This window comes from Salvelinus sp. IW2-2015, unplaced genomic scaffold (genome assembly GCF_002910315.2).
Source record: "Salvelinus sp. IW2-2015 unplaced genomic scaffold, ASM291031v2 Un_scaffold2494, whole genome shotgun sequence".
In the NCBI taxonomy this organism is placed as follows: Eukaryota; Metazoa; Chordata; class Actinopteri; order Salmoniformes; family Salmonidae; genus Salvelinus; species Salvelinus sp. IW2-2015.
In genome coordinates this window covers 133,876-159,755 of record NW_019943811.1, presented here as the reverse complement: position 1 = coordinate 159,755, position 25,880 = coordinate 133,876, and the positions used below count along the sequence as shown (strand labels likewise).

Below are 25,880 nucleotides of genomic sequence, written 5' to 3'. Positions count from 1 at the left end.
GTGTGGCGTTTAGTTTTTGGTTTTAAAAATGTAACTAGTTGTTGTTGTGGTAGAGTTAGTTGTGTGAGGTGGTTATGGTTAATGTAACTATGTTGTGTGGTAGTAGTGGTTAGTTGTGGTTAGAATGTAACTAGTTGTTGGTAGTGGTTAGTTGTGGTTAAGAATGTAATAGTTTGTTGGTGGGGTTAATTGTGGTTAGAATTAACAGTTGTTGAGTGGGTTAGTGGTTAGTTGTGTTAGATGTGAATAGTTGGTTAGTGGAGTGTGGTGTAAATGTTAACTAGTGTGTGTGTTGGAAATGCCACCCCACACCATGACTCACCCACCGCCAAACCGGTCATGCTGGAGGATGTTGCAGGCAGCAGAACGTTCTCCACGGCGTCTCCAGACTCTGTCACATGTGCTCAGTGTGAACCTGCTTTCATCTGTGAAGAGCACAGGGCGCCAGTGGAGAATTTGCCAATCTTGGTGTTCTCTGGCAAATGCCAAACGTCCTGCACGGTGCTGGGCTGTAAGCACAACCCCCACCTGTGGACGTCGGGCCCTCATACCACCCTCATGGAGTCTGTTTCTGACCGTTTGAGCAGACACATGCACACAGCAAAGCACGTGTTTTGTGATAATTGCACTGTGATGTACATTTTGTGTGAAAAACTAAAACAAAATGTTTTTCAGTTTGGGATTTTTTCTTAAAGTTAAGAATACAAATTTAGCTTGAACGTTTAAACGTTCACAACCCTAATGAGGAGTGTGATGACTCACTGTGTCCGTTGGTGTTTTCGGTGCCRTTGACCCCCAGGTAGAGTTTGCTGACCAGCAGCCTCTGGAAACGTAGCAGCAGGTCCAGGGAGGCCGAGCGCTCTTTACTGACGTGCTCCGCGTCCACACCGCTAGATATCCTCCTGGCCGCGTCCTTCAGTCTGCCGATGGTCTGGGAGGCTATGTTCCTGAGGGATCAAAACAATACCTTTAAGTTCATTCTGTACATTATTCACCACATTTGGCGAGATGTACAACGCCGCAAGGTTGACTACTATATGTGGGAGACACCCATAAAGTATACAAATTCTTCTGGATAAATAACAGTTTTTGTTCCTCAATACAGGCAGGCTGGTGCTTGTCAGGGTAAACGTGATCTTCCTGTCTGGGTTGGCGCCCCCCCCCCCTGGGTTGTGCCGTGGCGGAGATCTTTGTGGGCTATACTCGGCCTTGTCTCAGGATGGTAAGTTGGTGGTTGAAGCTATACCTCTAGTGGTGTGGGGGCTGTGCCTTGGCAAAGTGGGTGGGGTTATATTTTATTTTAGGCTGGGTTTCTGTACAGCACTTCGAGATATTAGCTGATGTACGAAGGGCTTTATAAAATAAACTTGATTTGTTTTGATTTAAATGTTGTACATTTTGGGAAGGATCAGAATCTACAACTCAGTCCAGTGTGAACTACCCACCTCAGTAGCTGCTGTACGAGCTGGACCAGGGGCAGGCTCTGTTTCCCAGCGGACTCGTATATCCCGGTGTTGATGAGGTCTTTGTCCAGGGTGGTGCGGCAGCGCAGCATGGTGGAGGCGTTGGCCTCCTGCTCATCAACGTCCTTCTCTTTCTGGACATCCTTCCTCGCCTCGATGTCCTAGTGGATAACAGATCATTAGAATTAGAAATCGAACATCACTGAGTATCACTTTTCATATTGTCAAGCATAGTGGTGGCTGTATCATGTTATGGGTATGCTTGTCATCGTTAAGGACTGAGGAGTTTTTTAGGATAAAAATTAACAGAATAGAACTAAGCACAGGAAAAATCCTAGAGGAAAACCTGGTTCATTCAGCATGCTTTCCAACAGACACTGGGAGACAAATTCACCTTTCACCAGGACAATAACCTAAAACACAAGTCCAAATCTATACCGGAGTTAGTTACCAAGACGACATTGAATGTTCCTGAGTGGCCTAGACTGGGTAAACTCTTAGAGACTTACCCAGAAAGACTCACAGCTGTAATAAATGTCAAACGTCATTCACATTTTTTATTTTGTTTAGATAGTTGACAAAATATGACAATTAAATACATTTTAATCACACTTTGAAATGTGGCATTCTACAGAATGGCCCATTTCAGACGCCATAATATGGTCCAGAACGCTTGGTATGCAGGGACATACCACTAACATCAACGGCAGATTTATTCTTACCATAGAGAATCATGTCTGTCTGCCAGACAAAGACTACTCCAAGTATGAACAAATGATTGTCTGAGAGACTGGGAGAGTGGCGAGCGGTAGTGGGAGAGGGGCGAGCGGTAGTGGGAGAGGGGCGAGCGGTAGTGGGAGAGGGGCGAGCGGTAGTGGGAGAGGGGGCGAGCGGTATGGAGAGGGCGAGCGGCTAGTGGATGAGGGCGAGCCGGTGTGGGAGAGGGCGAGTACGCGAGCGTAGGGAGAGGGGCGAGGGTAGTGGGAAGGGGCGAGCGGTCGTGGGAAAGAGGGGCCCCCCGAGCGGTAGTGGAGCGCATTAAAACCCACTGACCCTGGATCCCAACCATGAATGTCGTGTTCAAGCAGTAAACACACTGACTGTAGCTCAGCTGTATGGCTGCGTTGAGAGCAGAACTCCAGCCCTCCGTCCGCCATCAGCAACGCTGACCAACAGTCGATCATGAAGCGAACGTCCAGAGACGACCCTCATCCCCTCGTTACCAGATCTGAGACCAGAGAGACAAACCACTGAGCAAACTCAAACACAGCTAAAATACTAGGACAGAAGAGAACCACTGAGCACTCAAAACACACTAAAATACTGAGGACACAAGAGACCAACCCTGGCAAACTCAAAACACACTAAATACTGATGACAGAGAGACACCAACACTTGAGCAATCTCAAACACACTAATAGAATACTGAGGAAGAGGACACAAACCACTGAGCAACCAAACACAAATCGAGGACAGAGAGAACAACCACGTGAAGGCAACTCAAACATCACTAAAAGTACTGAGGACAGAGAGACAAACCACTGAGCAACTCAAAAAAACAACACTACAATACTGAGGACAGAGAGACAAACCACTGAGCAACTCAAAAACATAATCACTGAGGACAGAGAGAGACACAACCACTGAGCACTCAAAACACCAACAATAGCTGAGGCAGAGAAGAGACAAAGCCCAAAAACTAAGAAGACAAGACAACAAAAACACCACTAAAAATACTAGGAGACAGAGAGACAAAACCAACTGAAGCACGTCAAACACACTAAATTACTGACGACAGAGAGACAGAAACTTACCCACTGACAACCAAACGGGGAGTCACATTCCCCATGGATCTCAACACATACAGACAAAAATCGAGTACATAAGTTGTATTCGATTAGTGTCTGCTAGAGGAGAAACTGGACCTGTGTTGGGCGTAGTTAGTGAGGACAGCTGCCTCTGAGCCCTGCTCCTCCGCAGTAGGAGAGCAGCAGCTGACCAACCAACGTCTGTACAACGCCTGTGGCAGGCTGAGTGAGTGGTTTGAGGACTCCGCGTGAGGCTAGCCGTCACTACGGTCCCTGCTTCAGTTGTTGACAAGCCCGCTGCCCAGCCCCAGACCCAACTCCTCCAGCGCCCACTTGTTATCGACTGCCGCTGCACCGGAGCACGCGACCAACACAAATAAACCATCAGACTACACATTCCTCAACGTTTGTAGCAAAAACCATTGAAACACCTTCTGAAAGCCACAAATTCTCTCCATATATCCAGACAACATCAACCGTCATCCGGAACAATCTAAAAGGACAGCCAACTACAATAACCCAACCGTCATCCGAAACAATCGATATACAGCGACATGCAACCCATCTTGTAGTGTTGGTCGAAGCTCCGAGTGAAAAAACCCTCCTTCACCTAAGCCGAAGGCAGCGTTAAGGGAAGCGACACCACCATGGCACTCCTTTCTCTTGCGCGGGCGCGGGCCAATCCGGAAGAGCCGTCCATCCGCCCTCTCGCTCACCTGACGCAAGACAGATCCAGCTGCTCACAGTCACAGGCACATCCCGTATCACTAGCGTAAGGGCACGCGCCTGCCCACAGACCACTCTTGAGCAGGACGACACGCAAAGCTCTTACAGACCACACGACCAGCCGCACACACACGCAGCATCACCTCTCACCCATTAAAACAATGGGACAGAATAACTAGAAGGGCACCGCTGCCCCACCCAGACCAGGGAGGAAGTGTTGCCCCACCTTACACCCCATCACACACTGTCACACACACCACACACCCCAAAGTGTTGCCACATGACCAGGAGGATTTTGTTGCCCACACAACTCCCCATCCAAGTGTTGCCCACCCCCATCCCAACCGTTGCCCCACCCGCATCCAAGTGTTTGCCCTCCCCCATCCAATGGTTGCCGCATCCCCCATCCACCAGCTGCTCCCACCCCCCTTCACACGCTGCGCACATCCACCAATACCCAAGTGTTGCCCACACCCCCATCCAAGGTTGCCCCCCCATCCAAGTGTTGCCCCATCCCACCCACATCGCTATTATTTTTTTTACTTTGGAACCACTTTCCAAACCCCATGTCGTCTAACCACTAACTCGCTACAACGCTAATTAGCCCTTTTGCCGCTGCTAGCACTTTCTTACACTATACTCGCAACACACAGCACAACACACACCGTTATTAGCCTGGATATTACTCACCAATCTACCCAGCATCGGACTGTCTCTCGACAACAACGGCCGGATTCCGTGCGTATATCCTGAGCCACACTTCTGTCCTCACAGCTAGCTGCAGCTAGCGCAGCTAGCGCCACTGCCACGAAAGCTAGCGCACCAGTCAGCAAAACCCAAATTTCTACAATTCACAACCTGCTCTTTCGCCATCGCCATCCGCTTGGATTTCTGTCACATGACCACGTCTGGTTCTGCACGAACGCATACCCATCCGCTGTCCCTCAACCGGCCTCCGTCTGAGCAGACCCTCCGTCTGAGCAGAACCCACCCCCGGGCTACACTTTAAACCGCCGCGTGCTAGCTTAGTGGAGCCTCCCTGCTCCATCTACGGCTGCCCCCTGAACACTATGATCACTTGGCTACCTAGCTGATGCTGCCTTGACTGTCCATTATTCACGGTATGCTCCATTCTGTTTCATTTGTGTCTTTATCTGTCGGCTCTGTGCTACTCAGGACTGTGTGTAGTTAAATTCCGACCCTCTCTGCCTGGTCGTCGCCGATTTTTACCTGTTGTTGGCCTGTTTAGTGGCCTAGCTGCTGTTATCTTAACCTGTTGTTTTAGCTAGCTCTTTCCCAATAAGACCTGCAAATCACTTTTGCCTTATTTGTAATTCTCTCTCAAACTATCAATATGCCTGCATACTGTTATTTCAAGGCTAGTTATCATTTTTTGGTTTGCAATCGACCCTCCGTAAAGTTCCACTCTCCGTACCTCTGAATACCTCCTTGTCCCACCCCCCACACATGCGGTGAACCTCACCCATTGACGACCCATGTCCAAGAGACACCTCTCCATTATATACCCAGTGCTGGGCTTGCCTCGCTGTCCCCGTGCCCCACATCCCCCTGTCTGCTACATTATGCCAGAATCTATCTCAACGCCCATAAATCTGCTCGCTTTTATTCCTTTCCCAACGCTCTAGCGACCAGTTTGATAGCCTTTAGCGCACCCTCATCACTACCCTCTGTTCTCGGTGATGTGGAGGTGGACACACATCTGCTGATATTGATCCGCTCCCCATTCTAGCTTCAGAGTTTGTTCTGTAAGGTGACCTAAGACTGATATGCTTACCCCCCGCAGTCCCTACAATCCAAGCTTGAAGGCCTCAATCCTCACACAAATCATCAAAGGACCACCAGTACAACCTAAATCCGTAAACTGGGCACCTAAGAAGACCATTATCCTGCCACCAACCTGCCCTCCAAATAACCTCTGCTGGTCTTCAATCAAATCTCAGCGATCACTGCCTCATTGCCTGTTATCCGCCCACGGTTCCGCGGTCAAACGACCACCCCTCATCACTGTCAAACGCTCCTAAAACTTCTGCGAGCAGGCCTTTCTAATCGACCTGGCCCGGGTACCCTGGAAGGATATTGACCTCCATCCCGTCATTGAGCATGCCTGGTCACTTCTTTCACAAGGTTACTCCTCACCTATTAGACAAAGCATGCTCCGTTCAAAAATGCAGAACCAAGAACGATATAGCCCTTGGTCACTCCAAACCTGACTGCCCTTCGACCCGCACACCAAACATCCTGTGGCGAACTGCAATAGCATTGAAGGCCACCGCGATATCGCCTGTTCAGGGAAAGTCAGGAACCAAACACGCAGTCAGGTCAGGAAAGCAAGGCCACTTTTTTCAAGCAGAAATTTTGCATCCTGTAGTTAACCCAAAAAGTTTCTGGATTACTGTAAAGTCCCATAGAAAACAGAGCACCTCTCCCAAGCTGCCACTGCACTGAGGCCTAGGCTTAACACGGGTCACCACTGAATAAGTCCGTGATAATCGAGAAACTTCAACAAACATTTCTCAATGGCTGGCCATGCTTCCTCCTGGCTGACTCCCAACCCTGGCCGAACCAGCACCCGCCCACGCTTCCCCAGCTTCCCTTTACCCATAATTCCAGATAGCAGATGTTCTGAAAGAGTGGAACACCTGGACCGCATACAAATCAGCTGGGCCTTGACAATTCTGGACACCCCCTGGACCTCCCATTTCTGAAACTGTCCGCCGCCATTGTCGCACCCCTATTACCCAGCCTGTTCAACCTCTCCTCTCGTCACAATCTGAGATCCCCAAGATTGGAAAGCTCCCCGCGTCCATCCCCTCTTCAAAGGGGGAGAACAGAACCCTGGACCCAAAACTGTTTACAGACCTATATCATCCTGCCTGCCTATCTAAGGTCTTCGAAAGCCAAGTCAACAAACAGATCACGACCATGCTCGACTCCAACCGAACCTTCCTCGCTGTGCAATCCGGTTTCCGAGCCGGTCACGGTGCACCTCAGCCACGCTCAAGGTACTAAATCGATATCAATAACCCGCCATCGATAAAAGACATTATGTGCAGACCGTCTCATCGACCTGGCCACGGCTTCGACCATCTGTCTAATCACAGTATCTTCATCGGCAGACTCAGTCGCCTCGGTTTTTCTAATGACTGCCTTGCTGTTCACCAACTAACTTTTGCGACAGAGTTCAGGTGCTGTCAAATCGGAAGGCATGTTTGTCCGGTCCCTCCTGGAGTCTCTTATGGGTACCACAGGGTTTCAATTCTCGGGCCGACTCTTTTCTCTGTATACATCAATGATGTTCTCTTGTGGGGCCGATTCCCTGATCACCTCTACGCAACGAACTCCCATTCGTATACTTCCGGCCCTTCTTGGACACTGTGCTTCTCAACCTCCAAACGAGCTTCAAATGCCATAGCAACACTCCCTTCCGTGGCCTCCAAGCCTGCTCTTAAACGCTAGTAAAACAAATTCATCGCTTTTCAACCGTTTCGCTCGGCCTGCACCCACGCCCGATCTAGCATCACCACCCTGGACGGTCCGACTCGAATATGTGGACATCTAAAGTACCCTCGGTGTCTGGCTAACTGCAAACTCTCCTTCCAGACCTATATCAAACATCTCCAATCCAAAATCAAATCTAGCAGTCGCTTTTCTTTCCGCACACAAAGCCTCCTTCCTCCACCCGCCAAACTTACCTAGTAAAACTGACTATCTACCCGATCCTCGCTTCGGCGATGTTCCATCTACAGCGAACATAGCTTCCAATATCTACTCACAAACTGGATGCAGTTTATCACATGCCCTCCGTTTCTGTTCCTAAAGCACCTATACGACCCACACACTGCGACCTGTATTCCTAGTCGCTGGCCTCGCTACATGTTCCGTCCGTCAGATCCCATGGCTTGCCAGGTCATCTACAAGGCTATGCAGGTAAAGTGCCGCCTTAATTCAGTTCACTGTCACGATGGCTACCCCACCCCAGCAGCACCGCTCAAGCAGGTGTATTCACTGATCATCCCTACCAGCCAAACTCTTCATTTGGACGCGCTTTCCCTTCCAGTTCTCTGCTGCCCTGCGACTGGAACGAATTGCAAAAATCTCTGGAAGTTGAACTTTTATCTCCCTCAAGCCACTTTTAAAAATCTGCTATGTCCGAGCAGCTAACCGATTCGCGCAGTGTAACATAGTCCATCTGTAAACTATCCACCCAATTTACCTACCTCACCCCCCAATACTGCTTTAATTATTTACTTTTTTCTGCTCTTTTGCACTACCAGTAATTCTCTTCTTCGTCACATGATCATCGCTGAATGATTTACTCACTCCAGTGTTAATTCTGCTAAATTGATATATTCGATTTATTGCCTACCTCATGCCTTTTGCACACATTGTGATACAAGATTCCTCTTTTTTTTCTAACATCGTTATTGAACTTGTTTATTGTTCACTCCATTGTAACTCTGTGTTGTTTGTCCTGTTCACACTGCTATGCTTATCTTGGACCCAGGTCGTCAGTTGCAAATGACACTTGTTCTCAAACTAGCCTACCTGTTTAAATAAAGGTGAAATAAAAAAATAAAAAAATCCCAGTGTTGCCCCACCCCCTCATTCAAGTGTTTTGCCCATCCCACCCAAAGTGTTCCCATCCCCATTCCAAGTGTCCCCACCCATCCAAGGTGTTGCCATCCAAGTGTGCTCCACCCCCATCCCGTGTTGCCCCACCCCCCATCCAAGTGTTGCCCCACCCCCCATCCAAGTGTTGCCCTCGCCACCCTCCATACCAAGGTGTTGCCCACCCCATCCAATGTTTGCCCCATCCCCCATCCAAGTGTTGGCCCCATCCCCATCCCAAGTGTGCCCCCACCCCCATCCAATGGTTGCCCACCCCCCATCAAGTGTTGCCCCCATCCCCCATCCAGTGTTGCCCACCCCCATCCAGTGTTTGCCCCCACCCCCCATCCCAAGTGTTGCCTCCACCCCATCCACGTGTTTGCCCCACTCCATCCAAGTGTTGCCCCAACCCATCCACGTTGTCCCATCCCAGTTTAACAGCAAAGGTTTCCTTTTTGTAGTTCTATAATGCCTAAAACCTGACATTAATTCCGCAGGTGACAAGGACACACCTGAACTCTCTACGCTGTCCTGGCCCAACAGGAGACACGCCGCACTCATGTGTTGGAGTGAGGCCTGGGCAGGGCCTTAGGGCTGCTTCTTGTTGGAGCACAGCGTAATCAAAGTGCGTAGCTTGTGTTGCTGGCCAGCTGTGGAACCTCTCCTTCATCAGTTCAGCGGCCAGCAGTGAGTGGAGCGTACCGCGATGTTCCACACACTTTCTCCCAGAGGTAAACGGAACAAAGAGACAGGGATACTAAGAGTCCCTCTATTCACCACAATTCCTTTAATGGGATGGATAGTTTCGCATTTTTCTTCCCAGCAATCCAGAAAAACACTAGATTATTCCTATATAGGAAAACATTAGTGTCATGCCAATGTACATAATACCTAGCCTACAGGTCATAAGTGTAAAGGTGGTATCTGATGGTATTCACTACACGCTCCTATTCACTGAAAGGCCCGGCGTCTGTTGTTCTGACAAGGAGACTAAGGAACCGGTCTGTCTGTTCTGACAGGAGACAAGACCCGTGTCTGTGTTGCTGACAGGAGACAAAGGAACCCGTGTGCGTTGTTCTGGAACAGGAGACAAGACCCGTGTCTGTTGTTCTGACAGGAGACAAAGCCCGTGTCTGTTGTTTCTGACAGGAGACTAAGGCCCGTGGTCGTTGTTCTGACAGGAGAACAAGGCCGTGTCTGTTGTTCTGACAGGAGAAAAGAACCCGTGTCTGTTGCTTCTGACAGGAAATAAAAACTAAAGCGCCCGTGTCTGTTGTTCTGACAGGAGACAAAGCCCGTGTCTGTTGTTCTGACAGGAGAACAAAGACCCGTGTCTGTTGTTCTGACAGGAGACAAAAGACCGTGTCTGTTGTTCTGACAGGAGACAAAGACCCGGTGTCTGTTGTTCTGAACAGAGACAAGGCCCCGTGTCTGTTTTGTTCTGACAGGAGACAAAGACCCGTGTCTGTTGTTTCTGTACGGAGACCAAAGAACCCGTGTCTGTGTTCGACAGGAGACAAAGACCCGTGGTCTGTTGGTTTTGAACAGGAGACAAAGACCCGTGTCTGTTGCGCCCATTTGCCAACTTGAGCTGAGGCAGTCCACATTTTGAAACTATTTAACGCATAAACGTATATTCTTTAAATTCCTGGAATTATTTTTATGAGGCATGTTCAACCATAGAACGTTAGGGGTTTATAAAACACTTTAGAGGCATCATTGTAAAATCAGAATCTGTGAATATGGCATGAATGGAAACCTCCCACTAGGAACCTCCCCCACTTCAGTAATCAACAGCATGTTTGTAACTACGGATTACTGAGCCGACAGCTACTAACCTTGGTAGACTGTCCAAGCAAGTTCTGGGTAGCGGACAGTTCCTCGGTACTCGTGGCCGAAACGCTGGTTGTCTCCTTCCCCCAGGTGTCAACCTGTGCATCCTTGTCTGCGGCTATGTACAGGAACCTGACTGCACCGCACACCTTCAACTATATCCGAGTCCTGAAGCTTCTCCCAGCTTTGGGGTCTTACATTCCGTCGCTGCCTCCACAGACCCAGCTTCCATCGTCCCCATCCCCATTCGGACCCACGACCCGCTGGAGGGGAGAGGGGAGGGTGGTAAAAGAGCTAACACATTACAATGGGGTCAAATATGGAAAGTGTGACACCTTCAATCTACTACAGGAAAATACTTTCTCACACAGGCAAAATCTCTGTCTACTACAGGCAAATACTCTGTCTACTACAGGCAATACTTACTCCTGTTACACAGGCCAATACTCTGTCCTAACTACAGGCAGAATATCTGCTGTCTACTACAGCAAATACTCCTGTCTTTCAACTCAATCAAATAGTGTGTCACATTATTAACTTCTGACAGTGAAGGATACGGCCAGTTAAACTATCCATTGTAATTGAATGCCTAGTGTCTCAGACCCAGTATTCCATATAATTGATCCCTATGTCCCCAGTTTCCGTAGTAATTGATCCTAGTGTCTCAGACCCAGTATAATTGATCCTAAGTGTCTCAGAACCCCAGTAGTATGGATCCTATGTCCTTCAGACCGCCATATTCTCATAGCAATTGATCCTAGTGTCCTCAGACCCAGTCGTCGAAATTGTCCTGTGTCTCACGACCCTCTCTCTCTACGTCCTGTGCAACAGCCAGGTCTGTGCATCTCCAACTGCCACAGGTCCACAGTCTCAGCACCTTAACCTTCAACGAAGCGCTCACCAGCATGGGAATGCTCTGGTCTTCTACTGGAAACCATACAGAGACAACACTTGGTCAGTCCACAAGCCCAGACTCCAAGACATCATTCTAATATACAGGAAGACCTTAGCCATGTTTAATATCATGATAAGGAAATTAAAAGCTATCTTGTCCTCATAAGAAAGTCGAGTTTTCAAGGTGCAGCTCTGAAATGGTTAGGTCTAGTCCAGTAGTTATGTCTCGTCCCAGTAGTGGTCAGGTCTAGTCCAGATGTGGGTTAGGTCTAGTCCCAGTAAGTGGTTAGGTCTAGTCCAGTAGTGGTGAGTCGTAGTCCAGTAGGTGGTGAGGTCTAGTCCAGTAGTGTCAGGTCTAGTCCAGTGAGTGGTCCAGTTAAGTCCAGAGTGGTTAGGTTTCTAGTCCAGTAGTGGTCGGCTTAGTCCAGCTAGTGGTCAAGGTCTAGTCCAGTAAGTGGTCAGGTCTAGTCAGTAGCTTGGTCAGGTTTCTAGTCTCACGTAGTCGGGTCAGGTCTAGTCCCAGTTAGTGGTCAGGTCTAGTCCAGTAGTGTCAGTAGAGTCGGTTAGTCTAGTCATGTAGTGGTCAGTCTAGTCAGTGTGTAGGTCTAGCGTACGTGTATCTAGTCCAGTAGTGGTCGGGTCTAGTCCAGTAGTGGTCGGGTCTAGTCAGTGGTGGTTCGGGTCTGTCCAGTTAAGTGGTCGGGTCTAGTCGCGTAGTGGTCGGGTATAGTCAGTAGGTGTCGGGTTCAGCTCAGCAGTGGTTCGGTCTAGTCCAGCATGGTCGGGTCTAGTCACGCAGTGGTCGGGCTCTAGTCCAGCAGTGGTCGGGTCTAGTCCCGTAGTGGTCGGATCTATGTCCGTAGGGTGGTCAGGTCTAGTCCGTAGTGGTCAGGTGTAGTCCAGTAGTGGTCGGTCTAGTCCGTAGTGGTCGGTTGAGTCGAGTAGTGTCGGTCAGTCGCAGTAGTGGCAGGTTCTAGGTCCAGATGTCAGGTCTAGTCGTAGTGGTCGGCAGTACCAAGTGGTCAGGTCTCGTCCAGTAGTGTCCAGCGTCTAGTCCAGTAGTGGTCAGGTCTAGTCCAGTAGAGTGGTTCAGGTCTAGTCCAGTAGTGGGGTCTAGTCCAGTAGTGGTCGTCTAGTCCCAATAGTGGTCAGGTCTTCTAGTCCAGTCAGTCAGTATGTGGTCAGGTCTAAGTCCAGTAGTGGTCAGGTCTAGTCCAGCTAGTGGTCGGTCTAGTCGCAGTAGTGGTCGGTCGAGTCCAGTAGTGGTCGGGTCTAGTCCAGTAGTGGTCGGTTAGTCCCGTTCGCTAGAAGTGGTCAGGTCTAGTCCAGTAGTGGTCAGGGTTCTAGTCACCTGGTTGGTCGGTCTAGCCTTCGCAGTGGTCGGTCAGCTAGTCCGCGTAGTGTCAGGTCTAGTCAGTAGTGGTCAGTCTAGTCGGCAGTAGTGTCAGGTCTTAGTCCAGTAAGTGGTGCAGTGTGGCGTCCAAGTCCAGTAGTGGTCAGGTCTAGTCCAGTAGTGGTCAGGTCTACGTCCAGTAGTGGTTCAGTGCAGGTCATAGTCCGGCTAGTCAGTGGGTCAGGTCTAGTCCCAGTATGGTAGGGTCTAGTCAGTAGTGGTCAGGTCTAGTCCAGTAGTGGTCAGCGTTAGTCCAGGTAGTGGCAGGGTCTAGTCATGTAGTGGTCCAGGTCTAGTCCAATATGGTCAGGTCTAGTCCAGTACGTGGTCAGTCTTAGTCCAGTAGTGTCCAGGTCTAGTCAGTAGTGGTCAGGTCAGTCCAGTAGTGGTCAGGTCTAGTCCAGTAGTGGTCAGGTCTAGTCAGTATGTCCAGGCTCCTAGTCCAGTTCGTGGCAGGTCTAGTCCAGAGTGGTCAGGTCTAGTCCAATAGTGGTCAGGTCTAGTTCCAGTAGTGGTCCAGCGTCTAGTCCAGTAGTGGTCAGGTCTAGTCCCAGTAGTGGGTCAGGTCTAGTCCAGTAGTGGTCAGGTCTAGTCCAGTAGTGGTCAGGTCTAGTCCAGTAGTGTGACCAGGAGAAACAGGTAAAGGAGAGGCCTCACCGTGTCCCAGCCGTCCGTAGTTGCCCCTGCCCCAGGTGTACAACTCTCCATCAGCTGTGATGGCAGCGCTGTAGGTGCTCCCACAGGCTACCTGCACCACATTCTTCCCCGTCTGCTTCCCTGTGAACGCTGTGATCACTGCTGGCTCCTCCAGATACCTGGTGGGGGAGAGGAACAGGTTATGTTACCTCGGACAGCTAGGAGCAGAGGAACCTTAGCAGGCTATGCTGGTGATGAGCTGGTGTGGTGAGCCGGTGACGTAAATGTAACTGRGGAGGTGTCAGACAGTAACTGGATTTATCAACTTAGTAGACATGCAGAAGAAATCTGGTCGTATGCATGTTTTTGAGGGTAGCGTAATAACTTACGTGGTGTCTCCATGGCCAAGGCGACCTCCGTCTCCACAGCCCCAGGAGAAGACCTCTCCGTTGGCCGACAGGGCCAGGTAGTGCTGCCCGTCTGGATGTGCTGCCAGCTTCACTATCTTCCTGGAGGTCAGGGCGTGGACCAGCACGGGAGCCTAGTACGACAACAACAATATCCTCATCAGCACTGAAGTGATCAATATGGGCGTGGACCAGCACGGGAGCCTAGTACGACAACAACAATATCCTCATCAGCACTGAAGTGATCAATATCTTTTTCATTACGGCTGATGTATGAAATACACACATTTCCTGTCGGAGTTGAACATACTGCTGCTCTTGCTAGTATCACTGCTCTTAAGCATTATGTAAATAAAGAGCAGTGGTGTGGTTTCTTCTTTGTTCTCATCTTATTCAACGGTTACCATACACCTGCAACAGAGATAGCTCAGATGCGCGAGTGCATTTCGAATTTTGAGATTAACATAAATGACCAAAAGTATGTGGACACCTGCTCGTCCAACGTCTCATTCCAAATCATGGGCATTGATACGGTGCTAGTCACACAGAGAGAGACAACGGGTGCTAGTCACAGGAGGGGACAGAAATTGGTATGAAACAGAATGGAGGGCTCCCCAGGTGGAGTGGGGACTGCTTCCACAGTGGTTGTGACAGGGGACAAGAATAGAGGGCTCCAGTGGAGTGACTGCTTCCTACCAGTGTGGTGGGACAGAATGAGCTTTCCAGTGAGTGGACTGCTTCCTACCAGTGTTGGTGAACGACATGAGCTCCCCAGTGAGTGACTTGCCTCCTACCAGGTGGTGACAGAATGAGTCCAGTGATTGACTGCTCCTACAGTGTGGTGACAGAATGAGCTCCAGTGAGTGACTGTTCCTACCAGTGTGGGTGACAGAATGAGCTCCAGTGAGTGACTGCTTCCTACCAGTGTGGTGACAGAATGAGCTCCAGTGAGTGACTGCTTCCTACCAGTGTGGTGACAGAATGAGCTCCAGTGAGTGACTTCTTCCTACCAGTGTGGTGACAGAATGAGCTCCAGTGTGAGTGACTGCTTCCTACCAGTGTGGTGACAGAAGAGCTCCAGTGAGTGACTGCTTCCTACCAGTGTGGTGACAGAATGAGCTCCAGTGAGTGACTGCCTCCTACCAGTGTGGTGACAGAATGAGCTCCAGTGAGTGACTGCTTCCTACCAGTGTTGGTGACAGAATGAGCTCCAGTGAGTGACTCGTTCCTACCAGTGTGGTGACAGAATGACTCCAGTGAGTGACTGCTTCCTACCAGTGTGGTGACAGAATGAGCTCCAGTGAGTGACTGCTGCCTACCAGTGTGGTGACAGAATGAGCTCCAGTGAGTGACTGCTTCCTACCAGTGTGGTGACAGAATGAGCTCCAGTGAGTGACTGCTTCCTACCAGTGTGGTGACAGAAGAGCTCCAGTGAGTGATGCTCTACCAGTGTGGTGACAGAATGAGCTCCAGTGAGTGACTGCTCCTACCAGTGTTGACAGAATGATCTCAGTGAGTGACTGCTTCCTACCAGTGTGGTGACAGAATGAGCTCCAGTGAGTGACTGCTTCCTACCAGTGTGGTGACAGAATGAGCTCCAGTGAGTGACTGCTTCCTACCAGTGTGGTGACAGAATGAGCTCCAGTGAGTGACTGCTTCCTACCAGTGTGGTGACAGAATGAGCTCCAGTGAGTGACTGCCTTCCTACCAGTGTGTGACAGAATAGAGCTCCAGTGAGTGACTGCTTCCTACCAGTGTGGTGCTCTTGTAGTTCTGTGTGTAGACGGCTCCACTGCTAGCCAGGATGAGGAAGCCCTCTCGGAACAGACTATCTGGGAAACCCAAGGCCCGACAGAGCCTTGCACTGCACCGGACCGTTCACGTTGGCATACAGCTTCCAGCCTAGCAGCCCCCAGCCAATCACCTCCTGCAGAGTGCCCTGGGGCGGGAGAGAGACAGGGTTAATGCAGCGATGCCATTGGTGCTTCAGTGGTCTACACAGTATGAAGTAGTCTAGCATTGAAGGGGTTAATGGAAAAGGAAATCCTATGATGGAGAATACAGTTATATGTAAATAAATTTCTAATATAACATATATAAATGATATTCTAATTTAACATATATAAATGCTATTCTAATATAACATATATAAATGATATTCTAATTACATAATATAAATGATATTCTAATATAACATATATAAATTATATTCTAATTTAAACTAATAAAATGATATTCTAATTAACATATATAAATGATATTCTAATTTAACATATATAAATTATATTCTAATATAACATAAATGAATTCCAATATAACATATATCCTAATATAACATATATAAATGATATTCTAATATAACATATATAAATTATATTCCAATATAACATATATAAATGCTATTCTAATATAACATWAAAAAAAWTWATAACAGTATGGGGATGAGGTAGTTGGATGGGCTATTTACAGATGGGCTATGTACAGCTGCAGTGATCTGTGAGCTGCTCTGACAGATGATGCTCAAAGTTAGTGAGGGAGATATAAGACTCCAGCTTCAGTGATTTTTGCAGTTCGTTCCAGTCATTGGCAGCAGAGAACTGGAAGGAAAGGCGGCCAAAGGAGGAGTTGGCTTTGGGGACGACCAGTGAAATATACCTACGTAATCAACACACATCTTACTGTTGCAAGAATAAGCTTTATAAAACCATCACATTAAGTCCTTCATGCATAACACATGGCTTCATAATTTACCTGCATGTTGCCATGGTCCTCCAACAGAACGCACAGACAGAGAGAGAGAAGTTAGTAACGCACAGACAGAGAGAGAGAAGTTAGTAACAGAGTGAAGGCTTCCATTTACAAATCACAACATCCTGCACGATATGGTCCAAAATTCAAAATTGCAATTTTTTTTAAATATTGCTATTTAGATCAAAAACACTTCGGTCGCTAGGTTGGCAGAACCCTCTCATACGTAAACAATGTATGAATACATGACTATAAGTGTCTCTGGATGAAAGCGTCTGCTAAATGGCATATGATATTAATATATACTATGTTATTATTATAGAAATATAATGAATAGGATCTTCTAATTCTATGGTTGGTGTTGGTTGGCATGACAATGAATGAAAAGGTCAGTATAGTAGGAGTTGTGACAGAGTAGAAACCAAAGTGTTGGTCAGCGGTTCCCAGGGAACCCTAATTACATTTGAATTGAGATGTTATATTCAGTAAAAAAAATCATGTTTTATTGTCACACCAGATAGGTGCAGTGAAATGTGTTGTTTTACAGGGTCAGCCATGGTAGTACAGCGCCCCTGGAGCAAATTAGGGTTAAGGGCCTTGCTCAAGGGCACATCGACACATTTTTCACCTTGTGTGCTAGGGGTATTCGAACCAGCGACCTTTCGATTACTGGCCCAACGCTACTCTATAACCGCAAAGCTAGCTGCCGCCCGTTTCTTAGAATATGCTTCACCTATTCCTCTCTAATTCAGAGCATCTGAATCTAGCGATCTTTGCTAGCTCAATGCATTTAGCTAGCCAGCTAGCTAGTTAGCCATTAGCAGCTACTGCAAATGTTTTTAGACATGTGGAGGTTGGTAAGACTAACTAAGTAGCGGTTTGCAGAGATAAAMATACAGAAAACATGGTGGATATGAAGAAGCAAAGTTGAAAGCAGCATTGTTCTTGTTTCTTGACTGCATGGGCTAGCTAACAGAAGCGTGCAGACTGAAGCAGCCATTTTCTCCTGATTGAGTGACAGGGGGTGGGGCTTGGTGTGTCACGTATGTCTGAAGCAAGCAGCCGCATGAGAGAGAGGGGGGGACTGGAGTGAGACGACAGAGTAAAACTATAAAACCGTGTAACACGTAGCATTTGAGAGAGAAAGACATTGCAGCATCTTACGATATGGATATTGCACATGTCGATATCACAAATTTGATTTAATTGTGCAGCCCTAATCCTGGCTCTCATAGTTTCAAGAAAAAGCTCCAAGCATGCTCTTTAGACTTCTCAAAGAAACGAAAGATCATTAAATCTGAGGAGAGCCTTACAGATACCCGATGCTGATCAACGGAAACACTGAAGACAGGGAAGCTGAGTAGAGCTGTCTTAACAGTGTACAGCACACAGTAGCAGGGCCGAGTCCAGACGGTAGTAGTACCTTGTGGGAGGTGGGGGAGCTGCAGTGCGAGGGAGAGCAGGGGGCGGCCAGGCGGTCCAGGTGAGCCATGATGACCACAGCCGTCTGTCTCAGGTCGATAGCCAAGTCATTGTCCTGGGGCAGCGTCAGGTAGCGCAGGAAACTCTCATTGGGACTCAGAGGGGCCCCCAGGATCTGGGGAGGAAGAACAGAGGAAACGACTGTGAACTGAAGGCAGTATCCTTCAGAAAGGATTCATATCCTTTGACTTACATTTTATTGTGTTACAGCTTGAATTCACAATGGAGTCAATTGGTGTCTCATCCATCTACACACAATACCTCCTAATGACGTCCCGGTACCTCCTAATGACGTCCCGGTACCTCCTAATGATGTCCCGGTACCCCATAATGACGTCCCGATACCTCCTAATGATGTCCCGGTACCCCATAATGACGTCCCGATACCCCATAATGACGTCACATTATAAAACTTATTTTCCACCATAATTTGCTAATAAATTCATTAAAAATCCTACAATGTGATTTTCTGGAAATGTTTCCCTCATTTTGTCTGTCATAGTTGAAGTGTACCTATGATGAAAATTACAGGCCTCTCTCATCTTTTTAAGTGGGAGAACTTGCACAATTGGTGGCTGACTAAATACTTTTTTGCCCCACTGTATATAGAAAAAATATTGATGAAACGTTGAATTTGGCCTTACTGCTATTAGCCCATAGAAACGCATTGAATAAGAGATTTTTTTTGTTGATACTTCAAGTGGTCTTAATTCCAAATCAAGTAGCGAAAAGATCCTTGGCATGACCTTCTTAAAACAATTATAGACAGCTTAGTAGAACMCCRYAASTTATTTAGGCCATAACAAAGGGGGTGAATACCTATTGACTCAAGACATAMRAGKTTTTCGAAAAACATAACTCCACTGATATTATGGGGTATTGTGTGTAGGCCAGTCCCCCCATAACARCTCAATGTAATCCATTTTAAACTCAGGCTGTAACACAACAACATGTGGATYAAGTCAWGGGGTGTGAATACTTCCTGAAGGCWCTGTATTTGCTTAGGCTTAGTACTTAGTTTAGAAGACAGACAAATAAATGGGTTTTGATGCAACCCAGGACCAGGAGAGTAATGAGACCAGGTGTCTCAGAGTGCTGCTCTAGGATCAGGTCRCCCATGTCCAGGTAAAWCCTATTGATTGTGATCTAAAAAGGTAAAACTGATCCTAAAATCAGCTTTATACAGAAAAGCATTATGAATATGAAGCTCACCTCCATCTCCTCATCAGGGCTGGGTTCCTCCTTGCTGCTGTGGATGTTGTGAAAACGCTGCAGGAGGGGGAGGAGGGGGGCGCTGGTCCCCTGGGTGGAGCGCTCATTGTCCATCTCCCTGGTCCCACTGTCCCACAGACGCAGCAGCAGCAGGACGGCAGACAGTAGCTGGCTGGAGAAGAGAATAGAGGAGATAGAGTACGATACTATGGGCATGGTAAGTGCTGTCCCACAGACGCAGCAGCAACAGGACGGCAGACAGCAGCTGGCTGGAGAAGACCGGCCAGAGAGGCCAGGTACTGTATGATATGAGGGGTAGGTGCAGTCACAGAGAATGAATCCCAAAAATGTTTTTATTGTTTCCTCATCTCCACCTCAAAAGACATTGGTGATGTTGACATCTAGCTAGTTAGGAAACCCCATGCACAGCTGGAGCCCTGAGCTGGATATCATTTCATTAACACATCTTAGACTTCTTACAGTTATACTAAACTTATAAGCAGTGGTCCTACCTCAGAGTGCCCCTCTGTACTGCCAGCTCCAGCAGGATGGCCAAGGCCAGGTGTTGGTCCTGTAGTGGGATGCTGCCTTTGGTACTGCCACTTCCATGAACATCACTGAAAACCAACCACACCGTTTCAATAACACGTCACTGAAAACCAACCACACCGTTTCAATAACACGTCACTGAAAACCAACCACACCGTTTCAATAACACGTCACTGAAAACCAACCATACAGTTTCAATAACACGTCACTGAAAACCAACCACACCGTTTCAATGACACGTCACTGAAAACCAACCATACAGTTTCAATAACACGTCACTGAAAACCAACCACACAGTTTCAATAACACGTCACTGAAAACCAACCACACCGTTTCAATGACACGTCACTGAAAACCAACCATACAGTTTCAATAACACATCACTGAAAACCAACCACAGTTTCAATAACACGTCACTAAAAACCAACCACACAGTTTCAATAACACGTCGCTGGCAGAACCATGGACGTCACAGGACAACCCAGGCAGCAGGAAGGCCTGAGGAACTGGCCAGTCAGTGCTGGGAGCTAGGCCAGGACAACCCAGGCAGGAGGTACTACTGACCTGAGGAACTTGGTGGCTCTCTCCACGACCTCCAGCCAGACGGACGACACGGTGCCCTCGTCAAACAGAGTGGCTTCTGGGAGGGCCCGCAGAGCGTCCAGGGACTCCTGGAGCAGCTCACTGCACAGGTCCGCGTCGTCACCTGATCAAAGTACCAGTATGTTAAGACACACAGGACACTAGGGCTGGGAACTACCAGGGACCTCACAATAAGATATTATCACCATACTGAGGCGCCAATACGATATGTATTGTGATTCCCACCATTCTAGATGTATTGTGATTCCCACCATTCTAGATGTATTGTGATTCCCACCATTCTAGATGTATTGTGATTCCCACCATTCTAGATGTATTGTGATTCCGTCCCACCTTCTATAGTTGTATTGCGACTCTCCACCACACACACCCACCCATTCTAGATGGTATTGTGATTCCACCATTCTATGATGTATTGTGATTCCGCCACGCATTTTAGATCGTATTGTGATTCTGCCGACCATTGCTAGATGTATTGTGATTCTCACCAATTTCTCAGATGTATTTGTGATTCCCACTATTCTAGATTGTTATTGTTGATTCCCTACATTCGTATGATGTATTGTTGAAATTCGCTCACTATTCTTAAGATGTTATTGTTTTTGATTCCCACCATTCTAATATGTTTGCGATTGCTCCCATTCTTAGATGTATTGTGATTCTCAACCATTACTAGATGTTTGGGTGAAATTTCTCACCATTCTGAAGATGTAAATTGGTGGGAATTCCCACCATTCCTTAGAATGTTTTAATTTGGTGATTCCCCACCTATTCTATTGATGTTAAAAATTGTGGGGGAAAATTTCCCGCACCAATTTCTAGATGTATTGGATTGCACATCAGATAGTATTGCCAACCATTCTAGATGTATTGTGTTTCTCACGCTTCTATAATGTGATTGCTTTATTCTCGTCGAGCTTATTTCCGATATGTGATATTGTGATTCTCGACGATGTCGTGAGATGGGTATGTGATCCACCATTCTAGATAGTATTTGTTGATCTCAGCCATTCTAGATGTATTGGTGATTTCCCACCATTCTAGGTATTTATTGTGATTTCCACCATTCTAGATGTATTGTGATTCTCACCATTCTAGATGTATTGTGATCACATTCTAGATGTATTGTGAAATTTCTCACATTCTAGATGTATTGTGATTCTCACATTCTAGATGTATTGTGGATTCCACCATTTCAGATGTTGTAATTGTGGATTCCACCATTCTAGATGTATTGTGATTCTCACCATTCGTTAGATTGTAATTGGTGATTTTCTCACCATTCTAGATGTATTGTGGATTCTCACCATTTATGTCCACATTCTATATGTATTGTGATTCTCACCATTCTTTAGATTTGTGGTTAAAATTGTGAATTCTTTCACCATTCTAGATGTATTGTGATTCCCACCATTCTAGATGTTATTGTGATTCTCACCAATTGCCGTAGATGTATGTGTGATTCCCCCATTGTCTAGATGTATTGTGAATTCTCACCATTCTAGATGTATTGGCGATACGATACTGCGATTTGATGTTAGAAACATATTGCTCTGTTGCAAGACGAATAATATGAGAAAATGTGCTTTAAATCAGTCACGGAAATAAAAGTGCTGAAAACATGTTGACTCACTATTATAAACAAGATGGAGGACACGCTCTAGGATGAAAAGTAATTGCGTTTTGTCGCCAGTAATTACCAGCAAATTTTTTATAGACTAAGTGAAGGGTTTGTCTAGCGATAGGATGAGAGGCTGTTATAACAGACTAATGATAGGTTTGTCTAGTACGATGGAGAGGTAGGTGCTGTAACGTACTTAAGTGAAGGTTGTCTAGAGCGAGGTTAGAGGAGGCTTGTATACAGACTAAGTGGAAGGGTGCCTAGACTGATGGAAGAGGATGCTTACCAGATCTCCAGGCTCGTCGTAGGAAGGCAAAGGCGAAGGAGAGAGCTGCTCTGGAGCCGACTCTGGCCAAACCCTCCACACCCTTACTGGCTGGCCGGGGGCTAGAGAGAGAGACACACCTTTAACTCCAAGATGACACACGACTCGGATCAAGCCGATCCTCGAAGGGGGAAATGTTTCAGATGAATCATCCAGTCAGCGTAGCTCACAGTGAGATGAGAGAACCATGGCTGATGCTTCCTGTACTATCACTAGTGTATGAGAGCGGTTTACAGCGTACCTCTTGTTGTCTACGATGGGTGGAGGGGGGCTGGGGGGGCTCTTCCAGCGGACCTTGTACTTCTCTTCCATCATGCTGTGGCTCAGGGATATGAGGTATCTCTCTAGGATGACCAGGCGCTGGCGTAGACGCAGGGCAGACAGCGTGCTCTTAGCCATCTGGGCCGATAGCTTCTGTTGGTCATCTACCAGCACCATCAGACAGTCCTTCAGCTCCCGTCTACTCTGTGGAGAGCGACAGGAGAGACACAGAGAGAGACCACAGAGGACACAGAGACAAGAGACACAGAGAGGCAAGAGAGAACCGCGACAGAGGCGAGAGAGAGAGGACCCAGAGAGAGAGACAGAGACAGAGAGAGAGAGAGAGAGACACAGAGACACAGAGACAGAGCAAGCAGAGAGACAGATACAGAGAGACAGAACGAAACACAGGAGAGACGAAGAGGAGACCAGAGAGAAACGAGAGAGCAGAGAGAGAGAGACAGACAACAGAAGAGAGACAGAGGAGGACAGAGACATTCAGATGCTGTGAGCGGTAGAATACAGTTTCATTTACGAAACATGATTCTTTTAGTAGGTTTCACAGGATGTTCGGGTAACATTTATGGCAAAAATATACAGCAATCTCCATAAGAGCATAACAAGCTTGGCAGAAGCCCTCCGTCTGTCTCTGTGACAGCGCCTAAGCCACTTCCCAGCTGTTCTCTGGCTGACAGCTCATACAGCCCTCCCAGTGCTGTCTCTGGTGACAGCTCTTACAGCCCTTTCCAGTCTCGTCTCTGTGCAGCGGCTACAGCCCTTCCCCAGTCTGTCTCTGACAGCCCGTACATCCCCTTACCAGTCTGTCTCTGGACAGCGCCTACAGCCCTTCCCAGTCTGTCTCTGACAGCCTACAGCCCTTCCCAGTCTGTCTCTGGGACAGGCTACCAGCCCTTCGTCTGCTCTCTGGACAGCTCTACAGCCCTTCCCGTCTGTCGCTGGGACAAGCTACTAACAGCCCTTCCAGTCTGTCTCTGTGACGCTCTTAGTGCCGGTGTGGGAGACCAGGACAGGGCCAAATACAGATCTGAATCCACTCAAGGGATTCTGGGTGTACTTTTAGGTATACTTTTTTTAACCCAGTACCTCTGAAAGTAGCGCAAAACTGTTTCCCCGGCGATTGCGTAGAATTGCTCAACAATACAGGGCCGTCAGAAAGTACTTCACACCCCGTAAGACTTGCTTCCCCACAACACACCCTAACGACTTGTTCCCCACATTACCCATAACGACTGGTCCCCACATTCCCCATACCGATTGTTCCCCACATTCCCCATATGACGTGTTCCCCAACATGACCCCATTAACGACTTGTTCCCCACATTACCATGAACTTGATGTTCCCACAACATTAACCCATACGACTTGTCCCCACATCTACCCTTAACGGACTTGCTCCCCACATTACCAATACGACTTGTTCCCACTTCCCATACACTTGTCCCACGTCCCCATACGACTTGTTCCCCACATGTACCCCATAACGACTTGTCCCACATTCCATACGGACTTTTCCACATTACCACATAACGATTGTTCCACCAACATCTGCACCCTATTGACCTTGTTTCCCCAGACATTACCCCATAACTGACTGGTTCCCACATACCCCCATAATGATGCACAACCACCGTGATATTCCCCACCATTACCCCATATTGACTGCTGTTCCCCACCTTACCCCACAATAAATGACGTGTTCCACACACAGTGCCCCCCATAAATTGGACGTCGTTCCCCACACATTACCCCAATGATAACTACCCTCATGACGTGGTTCCCCACACATTAAACCCATAATGACAGTGTTCCCCACACATTTACCCATAATGACGTGTTCGCCCACACATACCCATATGAAGTGTCCACACATTACCCCATAATGGACGTGTTCCCCACCATTACCCAGAGATACGTGTTACCCCACATTACCCATGACATGATGTTCCCCACACTTACCCATAATTGACTTGTTCCCCGCACAATTACCCCATAGAATGAACTTGTTCCCCCATGACCCATAATGACTTGTCTCCCCCAAGACCCCAGTAGACTTGTTCCCCAACCATCTGACCCCATAAGTGACTTTGTCCCCAACATACGCCATAACGAACTTGTTCCCCACATTACTCCCATAATGACTTGTTCCCCACATCTACCCCATAACGACTGTTCCCCACACATTACCCCATAAGACCTTGTTCCCCCACATTGACCAATTATTATCCAGTACCCAATGCTTGTCCCACACTGTACCCCATAAGACTTGGTCCCCCACATTACCCCATAACTACTTGTCCGCCCATACCCATAACTGACTTGTCTCCACCACCATTACCCGCATAAGACTTGTCCCCCACGATTACCCATAACTGACTTGTCCCCCACATCTCCCTCATAAGACCTTGTTCCCCCACATTACCCCATAATGACTGTCCCCACATACCCATACGACCCACAACCATAAATTAGTCCAAAAAAAAAAAACCCACATCTACCAAAACGACTCCCCCATTGACCATGTACGACTTTCCCACCATTACACCCATAATGACGTGTTCCCCACATTACACCCCATAATGACGTGTTCCCCACAGCCCCATAATGACTGTGTTCCCCACACTTACCCCAGATATGACTGTTCCCACAACCCCATAATGGACTTGGTTTCCCCACATTACCCCATAGATGACTGTTGCCACATTACCCCTAATGATTTTCCCCACATTAACCCATAATTGACGTGTTCCCACATGACCCATAATGTACGTGTTCCCCACCCACATTACCCCTGAATGACTTCGTTCCCCACACATTACCACATAAATGACGGTGTCCCACACATTACCCCACTAATGGTGTTCCCCACATACTAGCTTGCCCCCATTACCAAGGACTTGTTCCCCACTACATTACCCAATAATTGACTTGTCCCCCGACACATTACGCCCTATACTGACTTGTTCCCCACACCATTACCCCATAATGACTTGTTCCCCCACTATGCTGTTCAGCCCCATAATGACGTTGTTCCCACAGACACCCATAACGACTTGTTCCCCACATTACCCATTAATGACAAAGCGAAAACATGTTGTTAGACCACTTTTTGCAAAATTATGAAAATGAATCAGAAAGACACTACCTGAGCAGAAAGATATGGTGAGGACACCCTCGTTCATTCAAAATCTCATATATTCAAAACTACATCGGGCAATATATAACTATATTATGGCAGATGAAGTATGAAAAACAGCAGTGGAGGAAAAACA

General features: G+C 47.7%; 2 protein-coding genes across 4 annotated transcripts in view; both read right to left on the bottom strand.

Moving 5' to 3' along the window:
- Positions 1–545: 545 nt before the first annotated feature.
- On the bottom strand, positions 546–1,955 carry LOC112074098 (E3 ubiquitin-protein ligase HERC2). The gene is made up of 3 exons (XM_070440382.1): positions 1,446–1,955; positions 763–947; positions 546–571 (listed from the first exon to the last, which is right to left on the bottom strand). The coding sequence occupies exons 1-3, from the start codon at positions 1,553–1,555 to the stop codon at positions 546–548; spliced, it is 321 nt and encodes a 106-aa protein (XP_070296483.1). The 5' UTR covers positions 1,556–1,955.
- Positions 1,956–13,276: 11,321 nt separating this feature from the next.
- Positions 13,277–25,880, bottom strand: part of LOC112074097 (E3 ubiquitin-protein ligase HERC2-like) — a 53,269-nt gene continuing 40,665 nt past the window's right edge. The window contains exons 5-13 of one of the 3 annotated variants that reach the window (XM_070440385.1): positions 22,571–22,789; positions 22,291–22,391; positions 20,345–20,486; positions 19,744–19,848; positions 19,232–19,403; positions 17,961–18,134; positions 15,542–15,728; positions 13,772–13,923; positions 13,277–13,561 (exon numbers count right to left, since the gene is read on the bottom strand). In XM_070440385.1, the coding sequence (XP_070296486.1) occupies positions 15,618–15,728; positions 17,961–18,134; positions 19,232–19,403; positions 19,744–19,848; positions 20,345–20,486; positions 22,291–22,391; positions 22,571–22,789 (1,024 nt within the window). In that variant the 3' untranslated portion in view covers positions 13,277–13,561; positions 13,772–13,923; positions 15,542–15,617. Of the gene's footprint in view, positions 13,562–13,771; positions 13,924–13,970; positions 13,994–15,541; positions 15,729–17,960; positions 18,135–19,231; positions 19,404–19,743; positions 19,849–20,344; positions 20,487–22,290; positions 22,392–22,570; positions 22,790–25,880 lie in introns of those variants that run through there. The other 2 variants (XM_070440383.1, XM_070440384.1) reach the window with 2 other exon arrangements.